The sequence below is a fragment of the Petaurus breviceps genome, unplaced genomic scaffold, assembly GCF_028583685.1.
Source record: "Petaurus breviceps papuanus isolate PSGF00001 unplaced genomic scaffold, PetGlider_PUasm1.0 689, whole genome shotgun sequence".
Classification (NCBI taxonomy): domain Eukaryota; kingdom Metazoa; phylum Chordata; class Mammalia; order Diprotodontia; family Petauridae; genus Petaurus; species Petaurus breviceps.
The window spans coordinates 10330229-10348681 of NW_027186458.1; the positions used below are offsets into that span (position 1 = coordinate 10330229).

General features: G+C 52.8%; 1 protein-coding gene across 3 annotated transcripts in view; it reads left to right on the top strand.

Annotated features, from left to right (window-relative positions):
- Positions 1–16963, top strand: part of CNOT7 (CCR4-NOT transcription complex subunit 7) — a 17782-nt gene extending 819 nt beyond the window's left edge. For 2 of the 3 annotated variants that reach the window (XM_069104974.1, XM_069104975.1), the window contains exons 2-7: positions 185–398; positions 732–925; positions 6063–6224; positions 9801–9945; positions 11306–11416; positions 14885–16483. In XM_069104974.1, the coding sequence (XP_068961075.1) occupies positions 282–398; positions 732–925; positions 6063–6224; positions 9801–9945; positions 11306–11416; positions 14885–15013 (858 nt within the window). In that variant the 5' untranslated portion in view covers positions 185–281 and the 3' untranslated portion in view covers positions 15014–16483. Of the gene's footprint in view, positions 1–184; positions 399–731; positions 926–6062; positions 6225–9800; positions 9946–11305; positions 11417–14884; positions 16484–16668 lie in introns of those variants that run through there. The other variant, XM_069104976.1, reaches the window with a different exon arrangement.
- Positions 16964–18453: the final 1490 nt, after the last annotated feature.

The window sequence follows — 18453 nt, forward strand, 5'->3', positions numbered from 1 at the left end:
CCCTCCTTCCCGAAGCTTCTCCGCGCTCTTCCCCGCCCCCTCCCGCCTCGGGGCGGGGCCGGGCCGGGCCGGGGCCGGGGAGGAGAGGCCGGGCTGGTTCTGGGCCGCCCGCCCGCCGGCCAGGGGGGGGTCATGGCCGCCTCCCCGGGCCGGGTCCTGACCGCGCCCCTCCCGCCCGCCCCAGGCCCGGAAGTAAAGGCTGAGCGGACGCGTGTGGAAGCCGAGCCTGCCGTCACGTGTGATATTTGATGCTCGTTGGCGTCTAGACCCCCGTTCCCACTATGCCCGCGGCCACCGTAGACCACAGCCAAAGAATCTGCGAAGTGTGGGCCTGCAACCTGGACGACGAGATGAAGAAGATCCGCCAGGTCATCCGCAAGTACAACTACGTGGCCATGGTGCGTGCGCGCGGGCGCGCGTGGGGCGCCGCCAGACCCCGCCCCGCCCGGATGTCCTGTGGGGGGGGGGCCCTGGGGGCGCAGCTCCGGATGCCCCCGGCATTGTCTCCACCCTCTCCTGCGCCCTCTCCCATATGGTGCTGAGTGGGGAAATCCCGCTGTCTTGTGTTTCTAAAGAAACCATCATCCCTTTATGAAATTACAAATTTAGAGGTCACCAAGCAAGCCCGGGGGGGGCGGGGGAGGAGGCGGCGCAGGCGCAGTCGACCCCGGGTGGGGCGGGGGGAGGGGGGGGGGCCGAGGCGGCCTCCTCAGGACGCGGCCCGCCCACAGGACACCGAGTTTCCCGGCGTGGTCGCGAGGCCCATCGGAGAGTTCCGGAGCAACGCCGACTACCAGTACCAGCTGCTGAGGTGCAACGTGGACCTGCTGAAGATCATCCAGCTCGGGCTGACGTTCATGAACGAGCAGGGGGAGTACCCCCCGGGCACCTCCACCTGGCAGTTCAACTTCAAGTTCAACCTGACGTAAGAGGGGGCGGGCCCTGGCCGGGGCAGGGGGGCTGTGATTGGCTTTGGGGGAGCCGAGGCAGCGGCGGGCTCTGATTTGCTGTTGCCGAGCTGAGCGGCGGTCAGTGACCCTAGAGCCCCGTGGCTGATGCTCTGAGAGCCCCGCTTCCTCGGCTGCGTGGCGGTTCGGTCAGCTGGGCCGCCATCGACGTTGGGCTGAGAGTCGAAGGCCAGGCAGGCGGTACGGGGTTGCTCCTTACCCCCAGAGCCGTGATTTTGCCCATTAGGCCGCGGCAGATGCCTGACTGCTGGAGAGGAGGCCTGAGTTCCGCGTGCCTGGGGAGAAAAGGCGCCGAGCCTGGGCAGTCTTTCCGGAGCGTTCCGTGTTCACGCGTGCCTCGCTAATCAAAGACAAAGCGGGCTCCGTTTGTGACGCCACAGATGGGCGCTGACGTTTTACTCTGGTGCGAAGCTGCTTTTCTCAGCAGCGCCTTGGGCTCTGTAAGATGCGAAGCGTGCAGAAAGCGACCCGTAGAGCCTGCCTTCTGCCGACTCGGGTCTCCGTTCCTTCACTTAGGTCTTCTTAGGCGCCTTCGGATTGTTGGCTTTCATCATCATCATTCGGCCACACCCGCTTAACCTTCCAGCTCTCTCCTAGGGCAGAAGGTGTTCTAGTCGTAATTCCCCGAGCCCTCCAGCCCCTCTCGCCCTCCTCCCTTTTGGGCTGGGCCATGGCCCTCGATCCTGTCCTGACTTCGTCCCGCTGTCCGCCCGGTGCCACCGCGTCAGCGTCGGGGCTGGCTCTTCTCGCCCCACAGACACCTCCTCCCTTGTTCTTGGTAGAGAGGTCACAGAAGGCATCGAGACTGTCCTCTGTGAGTTCCCATGTGGCCTCAGCTTCACAGCGTAAGGAGCACAAGCACGCGCTTAGGCCGGAGATACCGTCTCATCTGAGGGGAGGAGGGTCAGTGTCATGCTCAGCCAGGGCCTCAGTCAGTGAGGGTGACGCCAGATTAGAACTCAGATCTCACTGACTCCCGATCTCTGTCTATCCTCCCACCCTCTGTCCGTATCCCTCCCCCGTCTTCTGCGTCGGAGAAGGGTATTCTTCGCCATCGCCTCATTGCCCTTCTCGATTCTGGCTCCTCGGCGTGGCCCCCTTCCCTTCCATCATCCACACCCTCTTCGTCGGCGCTCTTGCCCCCTTTAGCCGCCTTCAGACATGTACAGATCTCCCTCCCGCTTGCACATCTGCCCTCTCAGCGGCTGATCTGCTTCCGTAGCTGCCCTTCAGGTCTGGCTGCACCCCAGAGGGGGTGGCTCCCAGCCCTTCCCCGCTCTTCTCTCCACACCATGTGACCTGATGACCCTGCCTCTGCTGGAGGCGCCCCATCCAAACACCCTTTGAGCGGGGAGCTTGGCGTATCGCAACATGCCTCACCTCTGTTTGTCTCCAGCATCTCTGACCCCAGGATCGGGGCCTTCTGATCACACTGGTTAGAGTGCACGCTCTCTGAGGGCAGGCGTCGCCTCATTCTTACATCTGTGTTCACAGCATGCAGCGCCGTGCCTGGTGCACAGACAGTGTTTTATGATGCTTGTTGTCTGGTGGCATGCCCACGTGTGTGTGCGTGTACACACCTGTGCTCATAGACACGTGTCTGTACAGGTGCGGGGGTGTGCTTTGAGCATGTTGGGTCTGCTGGAACTCCATTTCAAAGCGTCTAGTACTTAGGTAGGTGGAGGAATGAGACTGGCTAGAGGTTAGCTGAAAGGTTAGACCTGAATACGCGGATCTGAGGGTCCTCAGCATGGGGCTTGCCATCAGGTCCCTGTGCGATCTGGAATCAGAGCGAGAGGAGGAGAAGCAGGGCAGGGGTGCCAGAAGTCTAGAGGAGAGGGTAGTCAGCGTCCAAGAGAACGAGAACTGAGAAGAGGCCGTCATTTTGGCCGCCAAGCACTTGTTAGTGACTTTGGGACGAGCAGTTTGGGTGATGAGGCCAGAAGCAGAGTGGGAGGGGAGGAGAGACTAGGGGCTCCTACCATAGGGGGCAGGACAGTCGGTAGGGATGGCAGGGTCAGCTGAGGGCACGTTTAGGGGCAATAGAACAGTCAGTGGAGGCAGAGAGATTTAAAAGGGGGCGAGGGGGGGGAGTCTGTAGGAGGAGATGGGTAGAAGGGTATCACCTGAGCAGGGACAGACCCGAGGTTTGTCCCCCGTGGCTTTGGGGGAAGGTCACTGATAGAGGGAATTACCATCAAAGCAACCATTTTCCAGTCCAGAGTGACACCCCTGCCCTGTGAGTCTTTGAGAAGTTGGCTGCTTTTTCTTTCGAGTCATAAGCGGCTGCTGGGGCCGTGTCAGAAGAGCCTGGGTCTGGAGTCAGGAAGGCCAGAGTTCAGTTTCACCTCAAGACACTTTCTAGGTGTGTGATCTCTGCCTGCCTCGGTTTCCCCAGTTGTAAAGTAGGGATATTAAGAGTACACTCCTTTCAGGGTTAAAAGTGCTTAGCGCAGATCCTGGCACACAGTAAGGCGCTGTCTAAACGTTCCTTCCCCGTGTCTTTTGTCACAAACTTTGAGATGCCTGTGGTTGCGCAGGCAGGTTCAGGCATGGGTCTTGTGGCTCTGTGTGCAGCATTGCTCACACGGGTGTGCTGGTCCTCCGCTGCCTGGGAGCTGTGAGCTGGTGATGGAAGGATCCAAGGCACTTGGTCGGAGAGAGGGGCCTGGGTAGATTCTTAGCAAAGGCCTTTGGCGCCTGCTGTGTGGGCTGCGATCGCCAAGGTGAGAGGATCTTGGAGGGCCAGCGGCAGGCAGGGCTCAGACAGTGGCCAGGGCAGGCGGGGAGACTGAGCTGCAGTGCGAGACCCCTTCCGCTTTGGGGTGGGGTAAGTGTGCGGTGCAGGGCCAAGTCAGGGAAGTTGAGGTCCCTGACGCCGTGAGACGGCCAAAGGCAAGAGGGAAAGCGGATGGATCCTGGGGAGCAGCAGACCGAGGCGCGATGACCCCCACCGCTGTAGCGAGTCACTCTTTACGTGTGTTGTCGGAGCGTCCCAACGTCCCTGGCAGGTGGGTGCTGCTGTTATCTCTTACAGTTGGGCAGACCGAGGCCGGGAGAGCGCTCGTTAAGACGTGTTCACTCTTGGTTTATGACATTCCATTCAGCAGCTCCTCGAGTTCCTGGTTTTCTCCCTATTCCCCCCGTGGTGGCACGCGGTCAGAGAGGGGTTCTGTGATGCTTTCAGACAGGTTGTAAAGGAGAGTGGACAGTGAGAAAAAAGGGACGGGGCAGAAAGGAGCGACAGCAGGTAGTTTGACTGTCTGGTTGTGGATAGGCCTTTGGCGTCACCTGCTGAGAGGAGCCTGGTGGATCGGCCAAGCCGTGTCTGGGATCGTGTTTAACGTTCTTCTGTTTGTGCCGTTCTTGCTCAGCAGGGGTCTATATGAGTCCAGGTTTTTGTGAAGTCCGCCCGCTCCTCGTTTCTCATGGCACACTGGTATTCCGTTCCGTTCACATACCAAAACTTGTTTAGCCATTCCCCAGTGGGCAGGCACCCCTCGATTCCCAGTTCTGTGCCACCACAAAAGCCTGCTACAAATATGGGACCTCCTCTCACGCGGGTGGTCTCTTTGGGATACGGCCCTAGAAGCGGTATTGCTGGGGCTCGGGGTGCACGCTTACTGATAGCCCTTTGGGCACAGTTGGGAGAGCACTTTGATGAAAGCAAGGGTTCTTTTCCCCTTTCTGTCCCCAGTGCTTAGCCAGGGTCTGGTATACACTAAGTGCTTAATTGGTGCTTGCTGACTTGGGTGGCATGCTAGTAGCCAGAGGCCTCCCGTCCGGGGTAACAATTGGGCAGCTGATGCTAAGGCCGAAGGCCAGAGGTGGTGCCAGCCTGGTCAGCATGAAGAACGTGGGTGGGGCCTCCTGATGGAGTCATCCCTGGATGTTTGAATGTGGGAGGTAGATGATGGGACCTGGGGGGGCGGGGAGAGAACAGGCCAGAGAGCGATGAGGGGGCCTTGGCGGCAGGTCAAGAGTAGCCAAGGAATGTTGATGGAATACGTGAAGAGAGCGTTGGGGCTGTGGGAGGTGTGTGCGTGGACAATGCCGAGATGAGGAGACGAGGCGGGTCTTTCCCAGCTCTTCCGGGCATCCCCCTCAGTCAGCAGTCGCTATATGCACTCGGGGTCTTTGCTGCCACGCTGGGCACTCCTCTCCCCGTTGGGTGTCGTGGGCAGATGCCTCTCAGTAGAGTCTCTGGGCCAGCAGGTGTTGTAGCCTCTTTCTTGAGGGAAGCCAAGCGTCTCCCTTCTACTCGGAGCCTCCTGAGGCCCTTCCTCCTGGGTGTTGGGAAGCGCCAATAGTTCATCCTTTCTCCTGGCCAGTATCCAGCCAGATGAGGAGGGTCAGGTCGGCCTGCTTCCAGCTCCTGGTCCTTTTTTCCCCTAATGGAACCTTGCTGCAGTTTCCCTTAGGAGCACTTCCTTCTTCCTAAGTGTCCTGGAAGACCCTTCCCCTTCTCTGAAAGGAAGAGCAGTCTGCCCGTGCTTTCCAGAGGGGAAGAAAAGGAAGCTTAACTGATTAGCTTGAATTTCTGCTTTCTCGTTCTGAAGTGGGAGGAGGGTTGGAGAGGGACAAGGAAGGGTCATTAGGGCATCTTTTTGTAAAAATACAAGAGAAGAGAACAGAAGGAAGGCCAGAATGAAGCCCAGAGTAGCAGGACAGCTTCAGAAGCTGCTGGGTGATGCTCTGTCCTTGAACAGCAAACCATACAAAGATAAGAGAGCTGTCACGTCACGTTCGCCTCTGACTATGGAAACGTCTCTGTAAGTTCAGAAGAACACAGAGGAAGACGTTTGCTTGAGCTTACGCTGGTAGTGAGTCTCGCAGGCAAGATCTGAACCCAGGTCCTGTGACTTCAGAGACACCAGATGCCACTATACGGGATCTTTCTACGTGGCAGCTTCCAGCTGGTGCTGGGATCGAGAGGCTTTTAGACTTGATTTTTTATTTAATGTGTTTTGGAGTAATTGGCATTGTTGACAATGCATATTTCATCCTTTACTATACCATCTTCATTGATACGTGTTGTGGTATCTAAATCACGTTTGGAGCGTCTTGTTTGAATCCTGTTCTTTTCCCCTCCAGGGAGGACATGTATGCCCAGGACTCCATCGAGCTCCTAACGACCTCGGGAATCCAATTTAAAAAGCACGAGGAAGAAGGGATTGAGACGCAGTATTTTGCAGAACTTCTCATGACATCGGGCGTCGTGCTGTGTGAGGGGGTCAAGTGGCTTTCATTTCACAGGTAAAGTCCATTTTCTCTCCTTCCTCTCCCCTCTCTCCTCCTATCCCCTTCCTCCCTTATTCAAAGAAATATCCGTAAACCCATTTAACAGACACTCTTCATTGAGGCACTGTTCTTGTAAAGCATCTCGTGAGATTGTTGCAGAGGGTTTCTAGGAAGATAGTTTCCTTTTGAATTGATGCCATTTTTCCAGTTCAGGGAGAACTGCCAACCAGAACTTGCCCAAAGTCCTTGCTGTGGGCCAGCCCTTGTGCCAAGTGCGGGGAACACAAAACCCAAAATTCTGCCATAAGAAACCTGTTTGCTTGGTATTTGGAGAAGACACCATAAGTGGTGTCCAGCCTTTGAGGGGGTCTAGGAAAGGAGACAGGAGTGTGACGGATGCAAGCACAGGCCCCCTTGGTCCTCTTCAGAAGCCCCTCCGTTCTTAGTCACTTACTGTCAGCCCCTAGGGGAGAGGATGCACCGGAATCGGGGGACACCTTAGACAGAATTTCCTCCTTAGACCGATGCTGGTTAGCTTCAGGAGCGCTGCACTTCAGCCACGTAGGATACGTCCTAGCCGCTATTTATGACGTTCCTATAGAGAAGGACTCTTTGTGTCCTCAGTGGTTGGGTTTTTCTCAAGTTGGAGATGTTCTGTGATTTCCTGGGCATTCCAGAAAAGAAGGGCTTTCTGCGATGAATTTTGCATGACTCAGGTCTCCTTTTTCAAAAAGCTATTCATGGAAATTTGGGTAGATGCCTTCTCTTGCTCAGTATTGACTTTCCTTGAGCAAGCAGTCATTTGGAATGGTTCCATGGTCATCAGAGTCCTCGATGAACATTCCCATCCCCTAATCGACAGTTTTGCTGACAGCCTTCCCAACATGTGGCTCATTGGAAAATCGGGGGTCTGGAAATCTGCTTTATGGCCATTGAACGATTCCTTTCTTCTCTGCCGTAATCTTGATTTGTTGCTTGCCATCGTACTTGTGTGACCAGATAACTCTTTTTAAGGCTGAAGGTGCTTTTACAACCCTCTCCCCCCCCCCCATTCCTTCCCCTAGAATAGTCTTGGTGTCATCTCTTGGTCCAGATCTAGGTTGTGCTTCTGAGATCAACAGGAGGATGTGTAGAGGTGAACGTACAGATCTCACTTTCCATAAGTTGTCTGTTCCACAAACCTCCCTGTGCAGTGATTTTTACATAATGCACATTTGCCTATGGATGTGGAGAAGGGAGGCAGAAAAGGTGGGGGTGGCAGAGAGAAGCTGGCAAGTAGTTGAAGGACATGCCGGGGCTGGGGCCAGAGAGAAGAGAGAGCAGGAGGAGGGACATGTTGGGGCTAGAGCCAGTCTGTGGGGGCGGGAGGGAGCCTAACCAAGGCGTGTTTGGGGAGGGCAGGTTTCTTTCAGAATTCTTTACGTAAAAGCAAATTTGCATGATGTGAGAACCTCTGAATGATGAAATCTGGCCTAAGATTTCCGTATTTTAAATCCTATCTGTATTTGCTTTGAGGGTCTTGTTTTTGGTTTTACTCTTCCCATGCTTTGTTAGTCTGTCTCCACTGCAATCTTGGGCTGGGCCAGTGTGTTAATCAGTGTCCATCTGCCTCAAGTTGGCTGAGAGGCAGGAATCCTGCGTTCTAGGTCATCCTTAGAATGCTGCTTAGTGTAACTCTGGATAAGTCCCTCAGAGAGATGTGGAAGAGAAACTGGAAAGTACTCTAGAGGTAGTAAGCGTATTATTAGTTTGTTATTTTTTCACTATAGTTCATGGCATTTGAGGAGCTAGTTTTAAAGCCAAGGACGACAGAGTCAGGAGATGAACCTAGCATAGATAAAACCCCCAGCCCTCACGGATGGGAAAGGGAGGCGTGTTGGCCTGCCAGACAGAAGCCAAGCACTAAAAGCCTGCTGTGAGAGCTGCTAGGCGTCTGTGCGGAGGGCCCTTACACAGGCCAGATTTGGGGGGCCTGGGGCTAGGAGTGCTCCTTGTTTGGGTGGCTGATAGGGGAAGGAACAGCAAGTGCCCCATCAAGACTCCCTACAGTCTGGTCAGCTGAGTAGGCAGACACATGGGACGTACCTCCCGCCCTCTGGATAGTCTACCAGAGTGGCTGCAAAGGAGACAAGACAGCAAATGAGCAGAGGGGAGTATGTGTTCAGCCAGGATGACGGAGCGTAGAAGTCTCATCTCTGAACCATACCTGGTGAAGGAGTTGGGATTGTGCTCTGTAGGTCATGGGAAGCCTACCGTTAGAAGCAGAAGCGTGTCAGCTGGAGACCGGCTCTCAGCAGGCTTTACTAGTGATGGCAGACACTGACTGTGATGGGGACGTCTGAGTGGGGCAGGGTGACCTTGGTGTCTGACAGGCTTAGGTCACACGGCTAGTTTTTGTGGTAAGTGTCTGAGGCCGGATTTGAACTTTGGTCCTCCTGACTCCAAGGCCGGTGCTCTATTCACTGTGCCACCTAGCTGCCCCTGTGTGAGTGCTGATGGAAGGTGAGTCTAAGGGAGGGTCCCCAGCTAGAGGTGAGAACTGTGGGCTTCTCAGGGGAGGGGGGTGGCCATCAAGGACATGAAAGCAGGCCAGGTCTAGGGGAAAGAAAATTGAAGAGAGGCTGGAGCTCTGGGAAGCAGAGCTTCAGGGTGTGCGTGTCCATCTCAATAAAGCGTGGAGTCCAGTGAGGAACCCAGGGTGGCCAAGAGGGTGAAGAGACCCGGCCTGGGCCAGGTCAGGGACAGGCTTGGGTTGTTGTGATGCTGATGACTAGAGGCGAAGCCTTGGCTCAGAGTTGGTGACATCTGGTGTCCTGGCGCTTCGCATCGAACCTGAAACAGGACCATCCTCACCCCACGCCCAAGGCCAGGAAGGGGACTTGGACTTGGGCTTTTCTGCCCATTTTCTCACCCCCTGTAGTTTTTTTGTTTGTTTTTTGTTTCAAACACATGTCAGATCTGTTTCCTAGGAAACCTGCCTAGGGGATGGCTGATGCTCTCCTAGCTTTGTGAAGATTGGAGGTTTTGTAGTCTGGCCCCTCAAGGCGTGACTCAGCCTGGAGGAGAGGCCAGTGAAGGGGGCTGACCTTGACTGGCCCCTCACCCCTGGTTAAGGTAGTTCTGAATTTGGGAATTGCTGTGGCTGAGTAGGAGATTCACTGAGGGCACAGTGACCATTGTCCCAAGTGCTCAGGATGGATCAAAAATGCAGCAAAGGAACTTCAGTTAAACGTCAGGTTTGCTAAGGGATGTGGCAGGAAGCCTGGTCTGCAGGATGAGGTGCCAGCAGTGAAGCGACACAAGCCTCATCACTGTCGAGAACCTTCCTGTGAGAGGGCAGTTCTAGAGTGTTCACATAGGACCTCTGAAGCTTTCCTTGCTGAACTCTTCGTGCCTGCCCATGGCAAGGCATGGCATGGCATGGCACGTGTTCAGAAGCCTGGCCTTTCCCATGTGGCGAAGGTCAGAGGAGCTTCCCCATCCTAGATGGGAGGGAGGAGGGCTCCAGAGACCCCATGGCAGAGCCTGGAGGTTTCCTGTTTATTCTTTGGGATTCATCTTGCCCTCTTCTTCTATCTGGCCCCTTTGTAGTGGTTATGACTTTGGCTATTTGATCAAGATCCTGACCAACTCTAACTTGCCTGAGGAAGAGCTGGACTTCTTCGAGATTCTCCGACTGTTCTTTCCAGTCATCTACGATGTCAAGTACCTCATGAAGAGCTGCAAGAACCTCAAGGTAAGGCTTTGCTGGCGGCGCCTTGTCCACAAAGCACGCTCAGTTGCTCAGCACCCGACGGGACCACAGCCCAGCCCTTTGAAGGAGACCCAGGCCAAGCGCAGATGCTTGTGATGGCTGTCATCTGAGGTGTGGGGGCTCGCTCCTCCTCAGGCATGTGAGAGGACAGCGTCTGAAGCCAGGGCATGATGTGGGGAGAGGAGGCCGAGAGCTGGGAAGGGTGTCAAACTGAGGCGCTTTTTAAGAGGTTTCAGTAAAAGTATGTTTATCGATGGCAGGGGCTGCCTTGGCATAGAGGAAGGAAGGGAGGATGTGCTGAGGCCTTGCTGTGCTCCCAGCACTGTCTGTGTTCAGTGCTTGGCCGACAGGGTCTCCTGTGCAGGACCCTTTCTTCCCCAGACCTGTTGGGGTGGGGGTGGGGGGGTGTGAATGAAAGAAACAACGTTGATCATGTGATTACTCCAATGTCCACCAGCCTCCATGTTCTCTCTGAGTCAGAGTTGAGGCGCGCTCCTCCCCTGAGAACAAGGGCGTTAAGGAGGCAAGAGAAAGGTTGGAACAGCCCCCCCCGGAGGGGGCCAGGGCAGGCTTTGGGAAGGCCCAGCTGGTTTCTGACCTGGTATCATCCTGGCTGTCAGGGGAGCGTGCCCCAGCCTGCTGCCTCTAAGGAACACTCGCAGTTTCTCAAAGCATTTAATGGCATTTCGTAGTAGCCTTCCTCTCCATTGAGAAAGTAAAGAGGAAAAAAGTTTTAAAATTACGTTGTAAATGTGTCTACGTGTACACAGGCGTACAGGCATACATGCGTGCTTGCGTGCATGTTACTCATGTCCAACAAAACATTCCCACGTGGACCGAGTCAGAGTCGGCACTGGGTCGTCAGGAGGTGGGCAGCACAGAGTCATCGTGGGGCCTTGGATTAATTGGAGCTCTGGTCTTTGAGGCCACACGGTCCTCCTGACTCAAGTGCTGTACGGGGAAAGTCAGCCTCCAAGCAAGTGTCTACGACGTAATCAGTTGGTTATCATCATGGGAAAACTCTCTCCCGAATACCTTGTTTTTGTTTCGTTTTTGCTTTTTGGAAGGGGGCAATTCAGGGCAATTGGGGTTAAGTGACCTGCCCAGGGTCACATGGCTAGTTTTGTGTTAAGTGTCTGAGGCCGGATTTGAACTCGGGTCCTCCTGACTCCAGGGCAGGTGCTGTATTCACTGTGCCACCTAGCCACCCCCAGAATACCTTGCTAACGCATGCAAGTAAGTCAGTGAACGGCAGCCCATGGTCGTCGAGTGCGTTTCGTGGGATGTGAGCTGGCAGTGGCCGAGCTTTCCCTGTGTGACAGTGCCCTTCTGCTTCTCCTAGGGTGGCCTGCAGGAAGTGGCGGAGCAGCTGGAGTTGGAGCGAATAGGGCCACAGCACCAGGCAGGATCCGATTCCTTACTGACGGGAATGGCCTTTTTCAAGATGAGAGAAGTATGAAGAACTCACTGCTTCTTATTCGCTTGTGTCGTGTGGGGCTTTCACGGTTCTTTTTTCTCTGTGGCAGACACAAAGGGTATAGGTGGGGGTTTTGTTGTGGCTGCTCCAGAGATCTCTCTGGCCTTGACGTTGGTTTCTTCAGATGAATCTTTAAACAGTAAGTGGTCGTGAAACAGCAGAACGACCTAGTCTAATCCCTTCCTGTGCCACTCCAGAGTTTTGCCTGTGGTCAGGAGTGGAGGATTCCACGTCCAGGGCTGTCCCCCCAACGCGGTGCCTCCATGACAATGTCCGAGCCGGAAGCTCGTTAGAAAGTGCAGACTTGGTTCTAGAAGTGCAGGGATTTGTCCTCAGGACCTCAGCTTGTTAGTGAGAACCCAGCTAGCCATGTGCAAGTATTCTTTCCTCCCTTCCGTGACTTCCACTCTCTCTGGCTGAACTGGGCTCGTGGTTCCTAGTAGATGGGTTCTTGTTCTGAATGAACGGTTTGGGGATGTTGCAGCAGGAGGCCTCACGTGTCTCTCCTGGAGGATGCCAGCCCGGGGAGGCCAGAGGAGTTCCTATCTGAGGTGGGGTGGTGGGAGGAGGGACCGCCAAGGCCAAGGGGCCTCCTAGCTCCCCATCTGGGGGGCACAGGGAGATCATGTTTGCCTTAACTGTTTCATTAGGGTTTTGTGAGCCACCTAGATGGAAAACAGTGAGTGGATCTAAGCTCTTCTCAGTACTGTTTGAGAGTGGGATGGATGGTGAGTGGAAAGCTGGCCTGCATTCAAGTCCTGACTCTGTGACCCTGGGAACGTAACTGAAGCTCTCAGAGTCTCCGGGCAGCTCCCTCAGGTTATCATTTGTAAAACAGTGGCCAGTCTGTAAGAGTTGAGAATTTCCTGCCTTCCATGAGCTCACATTCTGATGGAGGGGACAGAGTGTGGGTAAATAGGCACACATCCAGAATGTGTCCTTAAAGGAGAACGCTTGGGCAGCAGGTAGAGCCTGGAGGGGCATCTTTGAGCTGAATTTTGGAGGCAGAGATGAGGAGGGGAGAGCATTCTGCATATTGAGGATCACCTTTTCAGAGGCTGGGAGATGGGAGATGGCGTGCCACATTGGGAGGACCAGCAAATAGGCACTGTTCTGGGTGGGCTGAAGAGTGGCTGGAGGGGAAGGTAGGAAGAGGGGGCCCTTTACGAGCCTTCGTTTCCAAACAAGGAATTTTCACTCTGGTCCTGGAGGTAATAGCATATTATTCAGTAGCGGGTGACATCACCATCATTATGCTGTAGGATTGAGAAAAGGTCGTTGGATTTGACGAAGAGGTCATTGGTGACTTTGGAGAGAGGTGTGTAGCATTTAGAAGATAGTGGGGGATAGGGAGTGAAGGAACAGCCGTGCCAGAGGTTTTCCTGAGGACTTTAGCTGAGAAGAGGAGAAGGAGTTGCTGAAGGTGGCAGAGATCCTCTCCGTAGTCAGCAGGGAAGGAACAAACCAAAGAATGAGGGTTAGTGTACATAGTGAATGCTTGTGTTCAAATCGGAGGTTAGAGAGGGATAAGGAGGAAACTCGGTGCTGGTGCCTCTGTGTGGAGAGCTTGGCCTTGGGGAGGAGCAGGGCGGCCGCTTTGGAGAGGCGATTGTCGGAGGAACGGGAGAAGGACTTTACAAATGGTTGGGGGGGGGGGGGCGGGCGTGATATGAGGGGACATCCTCAGTGGGAAGAGTGGGACCTGGGAGACTTGAGAGAAGAGAATGCTGGGCTGAGTGAGGACGGAGTTGTTAGGAATGGAAGGAGAGCCTAGCTGAGGTTGTCTGTCGCCGATCCGGAGAGCATCCTGTCGGCGTGCTGTCCTGATGGCTTCTGGCTGCATCCAGCAGTGCCTGAGGAGGAACAGAGGAGGCAGATGTGGGTCATAATGTAGCTACCAGCCAGCAGACCCCGAGCTCAGGTTCCTTAGGCATTCTGACTTGGATCGGAGTCCTAGTCGTAGCCGCTTTAAGAGCGGAGGCCTTTCTCAGGGCTAAGAATAAGAAATCCACGCTTTACATTTTAATATTGGGGAGGGTAGGTAAGAAGAATCTGGCAAGAGATGAACTAAAATCCGTGTGAATGTGAATATAAATCCAAGCTGAAATAGACAGAATTGGGGCTTTGTAAAGATGTGGCCTTGAACTTTTTGCAAAGGCTTGGAAGGAGCGTCTTCTGCCCTGGTCCGTGGAGCATCCACATCAGGGAAATGAGGAAACCACAGATCCCTCCGGGGCCCTCCCTGAGTCGGGGATGATACTCGGTTCCTCACAAAGATTAGCCGGAGGGATCTTGTAAGAAGCTGCCTGCCCTAGTGTATTCTGGTGTGACTTTATTTAATCTTTCAGGAACATATCTAAATCTGGGAATTTTTTGGGATTAAGTGAAGAATGTTAAATGATGCTGGTTCTTTTATTTGTGTTGGGTTTGCAGTGGAATAAATGTGGAGTCAGAGTAGGATTCAGTTCTGCCTGTGGCATGTACGGCCATAGACAAGGCTCTTAACCCTTAAGTTGGATTTCTTGATCTGAAAAGCTGGAAGATGAATGCCTGGGCCTCACAGGCTGCTGTCCAAAGCTCCCTGTAAGCTTGAAGCCCTTGTGGCATCGTTAGCTGATAAAGTTATCTCGTTTGACTCTGGGAGGTAGGTGGTGTGAAAATTACTTTCCTTGTTTTACAGAAGGGGGAACTGAGGCCTGGCACAGGGCTCTCCATTTGCTGCTGCTTGTGACCTGAAACTCCCTGCTGGGTTTACACTCTTATGCACTGTGCTCTCCAACACTGCTTTGTTTCATTTTCCTAATTTTTTAAAAGGTGATTTTCTGGCAGTGATTCGGCTGCTTTAAATTTCTTAGCTCACATCCCCTAAATGTGATGGATCTCCTTGCCAAGAAACTGGGTGATCATGAACAAGGGACTGAATTGGGTAGAGTGTCGACCAACCCCTTTAACGTCAGAGAGCCCTGTGAAGGGGCCAGGGAGCATCTCCTTGTATACTTGCCATATTCTAAGTCCTCCTCAAGATTTCTGCCAGCCCACTTGTGGAAAAATGTCTTCTCTTGGGACTGATGCAGGCGTAACTCAGCCTTCTAAATTCTTTGCAGAGTTGCCTACAGCCTTGAGCTCAGATGTTGTAGGCTTCTCCAGTCCTTTCTGGTGGTGTCGGCAGCTCCCCCTGACCCCGTCAGAACACGCTGCCTTAGCTCTTGCTGCTGGGCAGCAGTCACCCCTGTCCTCTTGCTCTCGCTCTCTGAGGGCACCAGTGGCCGTTGGCTGAGTCCTAACCTGTTTTTCACTCCCAGCCTGGGGCTGGATTGTGCTCTGCAGGTGGCAGCGTCCCGCGCAGCTGGCCGGCACTGTGAGTAGTGAGTAAGCCTGCCCAAAGGGGGCCTGTTGGGAGGAGGTTTGGGTTAAGCTGTCCTTTTCTTCGCCATTCCCCTTCAGATGTTCTTTGAAGATCACATCGATGATGCCAAGTATTGTGGGCACTTGTACGGCCTTGGTTCGGGCTCCTCCTATGTGCAGAATGGTACGGGCAATGCGTATGAAGAGGAGGCCAGCAAACAGTCATGACATGAGATGGATGGACAACGGGCCTTGGTGTTTGGAGCTACACATGTGCTTGTATATAGGTTTTATCTCCAGTTAAATCCCTTGGACAGTAGACAATAAGGCTTTTTCTTTTCTTATCCTGCCTTCTCAAGCCGTTTTCTCTTTTGTCTTTCAGCACTAATTATGACCATTCCTTCCACAGATCCTGGTAGTAGAAGAGTCTTCAGGTTAAATTTGGCTGTATAATTAACCATCTGTTAGCGAGCATGTGTGGCCAAGGGGAACATCCGTATCATACTCAGTCTTTTGGTAAACATGTCTAGTTGGTCTTAGTTCGTACCCCACACCTCTCCCCCCATTCCCAGATTAACAAGCACTGACTGTAACTTATTGCCCTGTTTCATGTCTGTCCCTTCCCGTATGCAAGAGTTTTAGCTATTTGAGATTGTGGACCATCAATTTTGCACTTTAGAGAGTGACTCGGATCCACCGTTTTAGTAGCAGTTTGGGTTTTCCTCGCTGTGAGCCTGAAAGTTGATCATTTGCCAGTTTTACACAGCACTCTCTTGCTTTGGACCCATGGAACGGAGTCTGTTTACTGTGCTGCAAATTGTTGACTTGGCAAAGCTCTCCCCGGAGGGAAAGAGGGGCTCCTGAGGAGTCGAGCCCCACTCGCTGTCCCTGGGGCTTGGGAGTCCCGCTCACCAGGCCCGGTGGGTTTGGGATTGGCCTCTGAATGGGCTTTGGGACTGAAGAAGTGCTTGGCAGCAGCTTCGCGCCTGTGTGCCAGAGCTGTCGGCAGCCCTGTGGCGCGGCCGCGCCTTTGCCTTGGTCCGCTTCCTCGCTCGCTTTTACCACCCCGCCTTCCCCCCCCCCATCCCCCGTGATAGTCATATTTACCGAGCCCTTGTTCTGGCGACTCCACAAGTCAGTAAGTCCAAAGAGAGCAAGTCACCTTAGGTATGTCTTATACCAAATTAACTTAGAAGATACGAGATGATGCTTTTGTAGTTGCTACAAAGACAGAAACGATGAAGAAATTTGTTGTAAAACAACAAGACGACGAGCTAGCGTGAATAAAGTCACCTGAGGAGTGTAATGCTTGTTTATTTTGTGTGTATATCTTTGCAATATATTTTCTATATATTGACAGAATAACTGTGAAATACTTTCTTAGCCATGTAGACAGGAGCATGTGAGCAGGCCAGAGCATGTGAAGGAAGCCTTTGGTAATGGGTAACTTAAATGCTACTCAGAAATGAGGATGGACGGCAAGTCATGGTGTGTGTGTGTGTGACCTGCACTTAACTCAAGTCGTGTTAGCTGTTTGCCAGATTGGCTTGTTCCCTTGTACTTTAACATTCTTTTCTTGTTGAGTTACAATGCTGTAACTGGGTGGTCCTTCAGAAAAGTTACTTGCAAAACAGAAGGTATTATTTGTTTTTAAAGCTTTTGTAAATAAAGGCTTCAAAAAATGTTTTCTTACATCTATCACTTGACTGGTGGTCTTCTTTACAAATGCCTTTGTGTGGGAGTGGACTTTCCTGTGGTATTTGGGGAACTGTTCCAGACCTCTGCAGTATACTTCCTCTTCTCCTGTCAGAAAGGGGCCTAAAACTTTCCTTCTCTATGCTAACAATCAGACCTCCTGAACCATTCTAACTTTTCTTTTTTAGATGAGAGGACCAAGACCCAAAGATAGGAAGCAGTTGGCCCAAAACACAAGGTGATCTGTCGGAAGGCCCATGGTCTTTTGCTGCCTGGGGTCCAGTGCTCGTTGGACTGTGCCGTGCACTCTGCATTTCAGTCACCAGATGGTTCTAGACCAGGGTGGGGAACCTGTGGCTGAGGCCATGCTTCTTCCACGCCCCTGCTGTAATCACTTGGCCGTGGTGCTGCTAGAAGGCGTTTTGTACCTCTACGGCCTTCTGTTATGACGGTTCTTACGGGTTTTCCTTACATCTGCTTTTAAGAAAGGCAGAAGTTGGCTCTCCTACTGGCTGCAGATTTAATTGCTGGTTATCATAGCCCACTTTGATAAGTAAATTTACATTTTAAGATGATTTCAGATGTCTAAGATGACACGAATGGTTATTTTCACCACTGTGAAATGTCACTGGGGCCCTGATGATAAGGGGCCTGACTTGACTAGATTGTCCTAGCCGGGGAATGTCAGAGCAGCCCTTCACTCCTGGGGCTTCTAGCTCCAAAGTCAGCATTCACTTCACTCTACCTTGAAAAATGTTTTGTTCTTTGTTGTTAGACACAGATAAGCCAGAAATACCAAAAGAGCTCATCCGTCCCATGTTAGATGGTTCTAACAAACCCTCAAGGTTAAGGCAGCTGTCTGTTTCCAGAGAGCCACAACACCTTCCACATCAGGCAGGGTAAATTGACCTGTCTATAACCATGTCCCAGACACCCCTCTGTGGGAGAATATTCTGAATACCTGACACTCTGAGGTGAATGGCTCGGAACAATTGGGGAAGCAGAGTCCTGGTACATGAATGAATTCAGACTTTAGTCCTTGAGTTAGAGGAGTTGAGGCTGGTACAGTGTGGTGTGTCTTTTGTATTACTGCTTCATTCGTCATTCAAAATTCATTACAGATAGGGCGGCATATGTGACTTCAGATCATTTAGGAAAATTCCCAGTGCCCTTCCTGGCCTGTCATGGAAAGGATTTAATAGGCTGTCAGCAATGTGAAACAGCGGTCAGGGAAAATTTCAGGAGAATGTCCAAACCCTTGATTTCTTTGCCAAGGCTAACATCAGTTTATATCGTATTCCCTTGCCAAAACTCGCATTGGATTGTGGGAGGCGATGGAGAAGTGTTATGTTGTGGAACGGTGGAATGCCATTCCAACCAGAGCATCTCAAGAGTTTTCGAGATTAAACCAGAAAGACGAGGTGGCCCCCAAATGGAACAGACTGGCCTTCATCAGTGACAATTGAATCATCATGCTTGATATGTGATAGGCTATGCATAAACCACTTGCAGATCTTGGCAGCCACTCCCAGCCCTGCCCTCCCCCCACCCCCAACTGAAATGCCATCTCTGTAAGTAAGCTGCTTGCGCCAGGACCTTGGGTGGTGGGTTCCCTCCTTCACAGCTCTGAATTCAGAATCACTCCCCATCTCCTCCGGATTCTGCAAATGAAATGGCCCTTGCCAGGCCACCTCCTCCCCTTGTCCCCTTTGACCCTCTTCCATCTCTGACTGGCCCAGTTCTTTAATCCCTTGGAATCTACCACCTCCTGTGACCCTGTTTACAAACATTTCCTGGTCTTCGAGATTTTAGCATTTTTAGTTTTTAGTGTGCCTTTAGACTCTTACCCCTCACTACAGCCAAGCCCAGAAAAGCTCTGTCTTCATTGTATCTGCTCTTCAGACTGGCTTTTGGCCCCGCCATTCAACTGAAAGTTTCTTTTCCATAACCAGCAATCTCCTAATTGCCAAGTC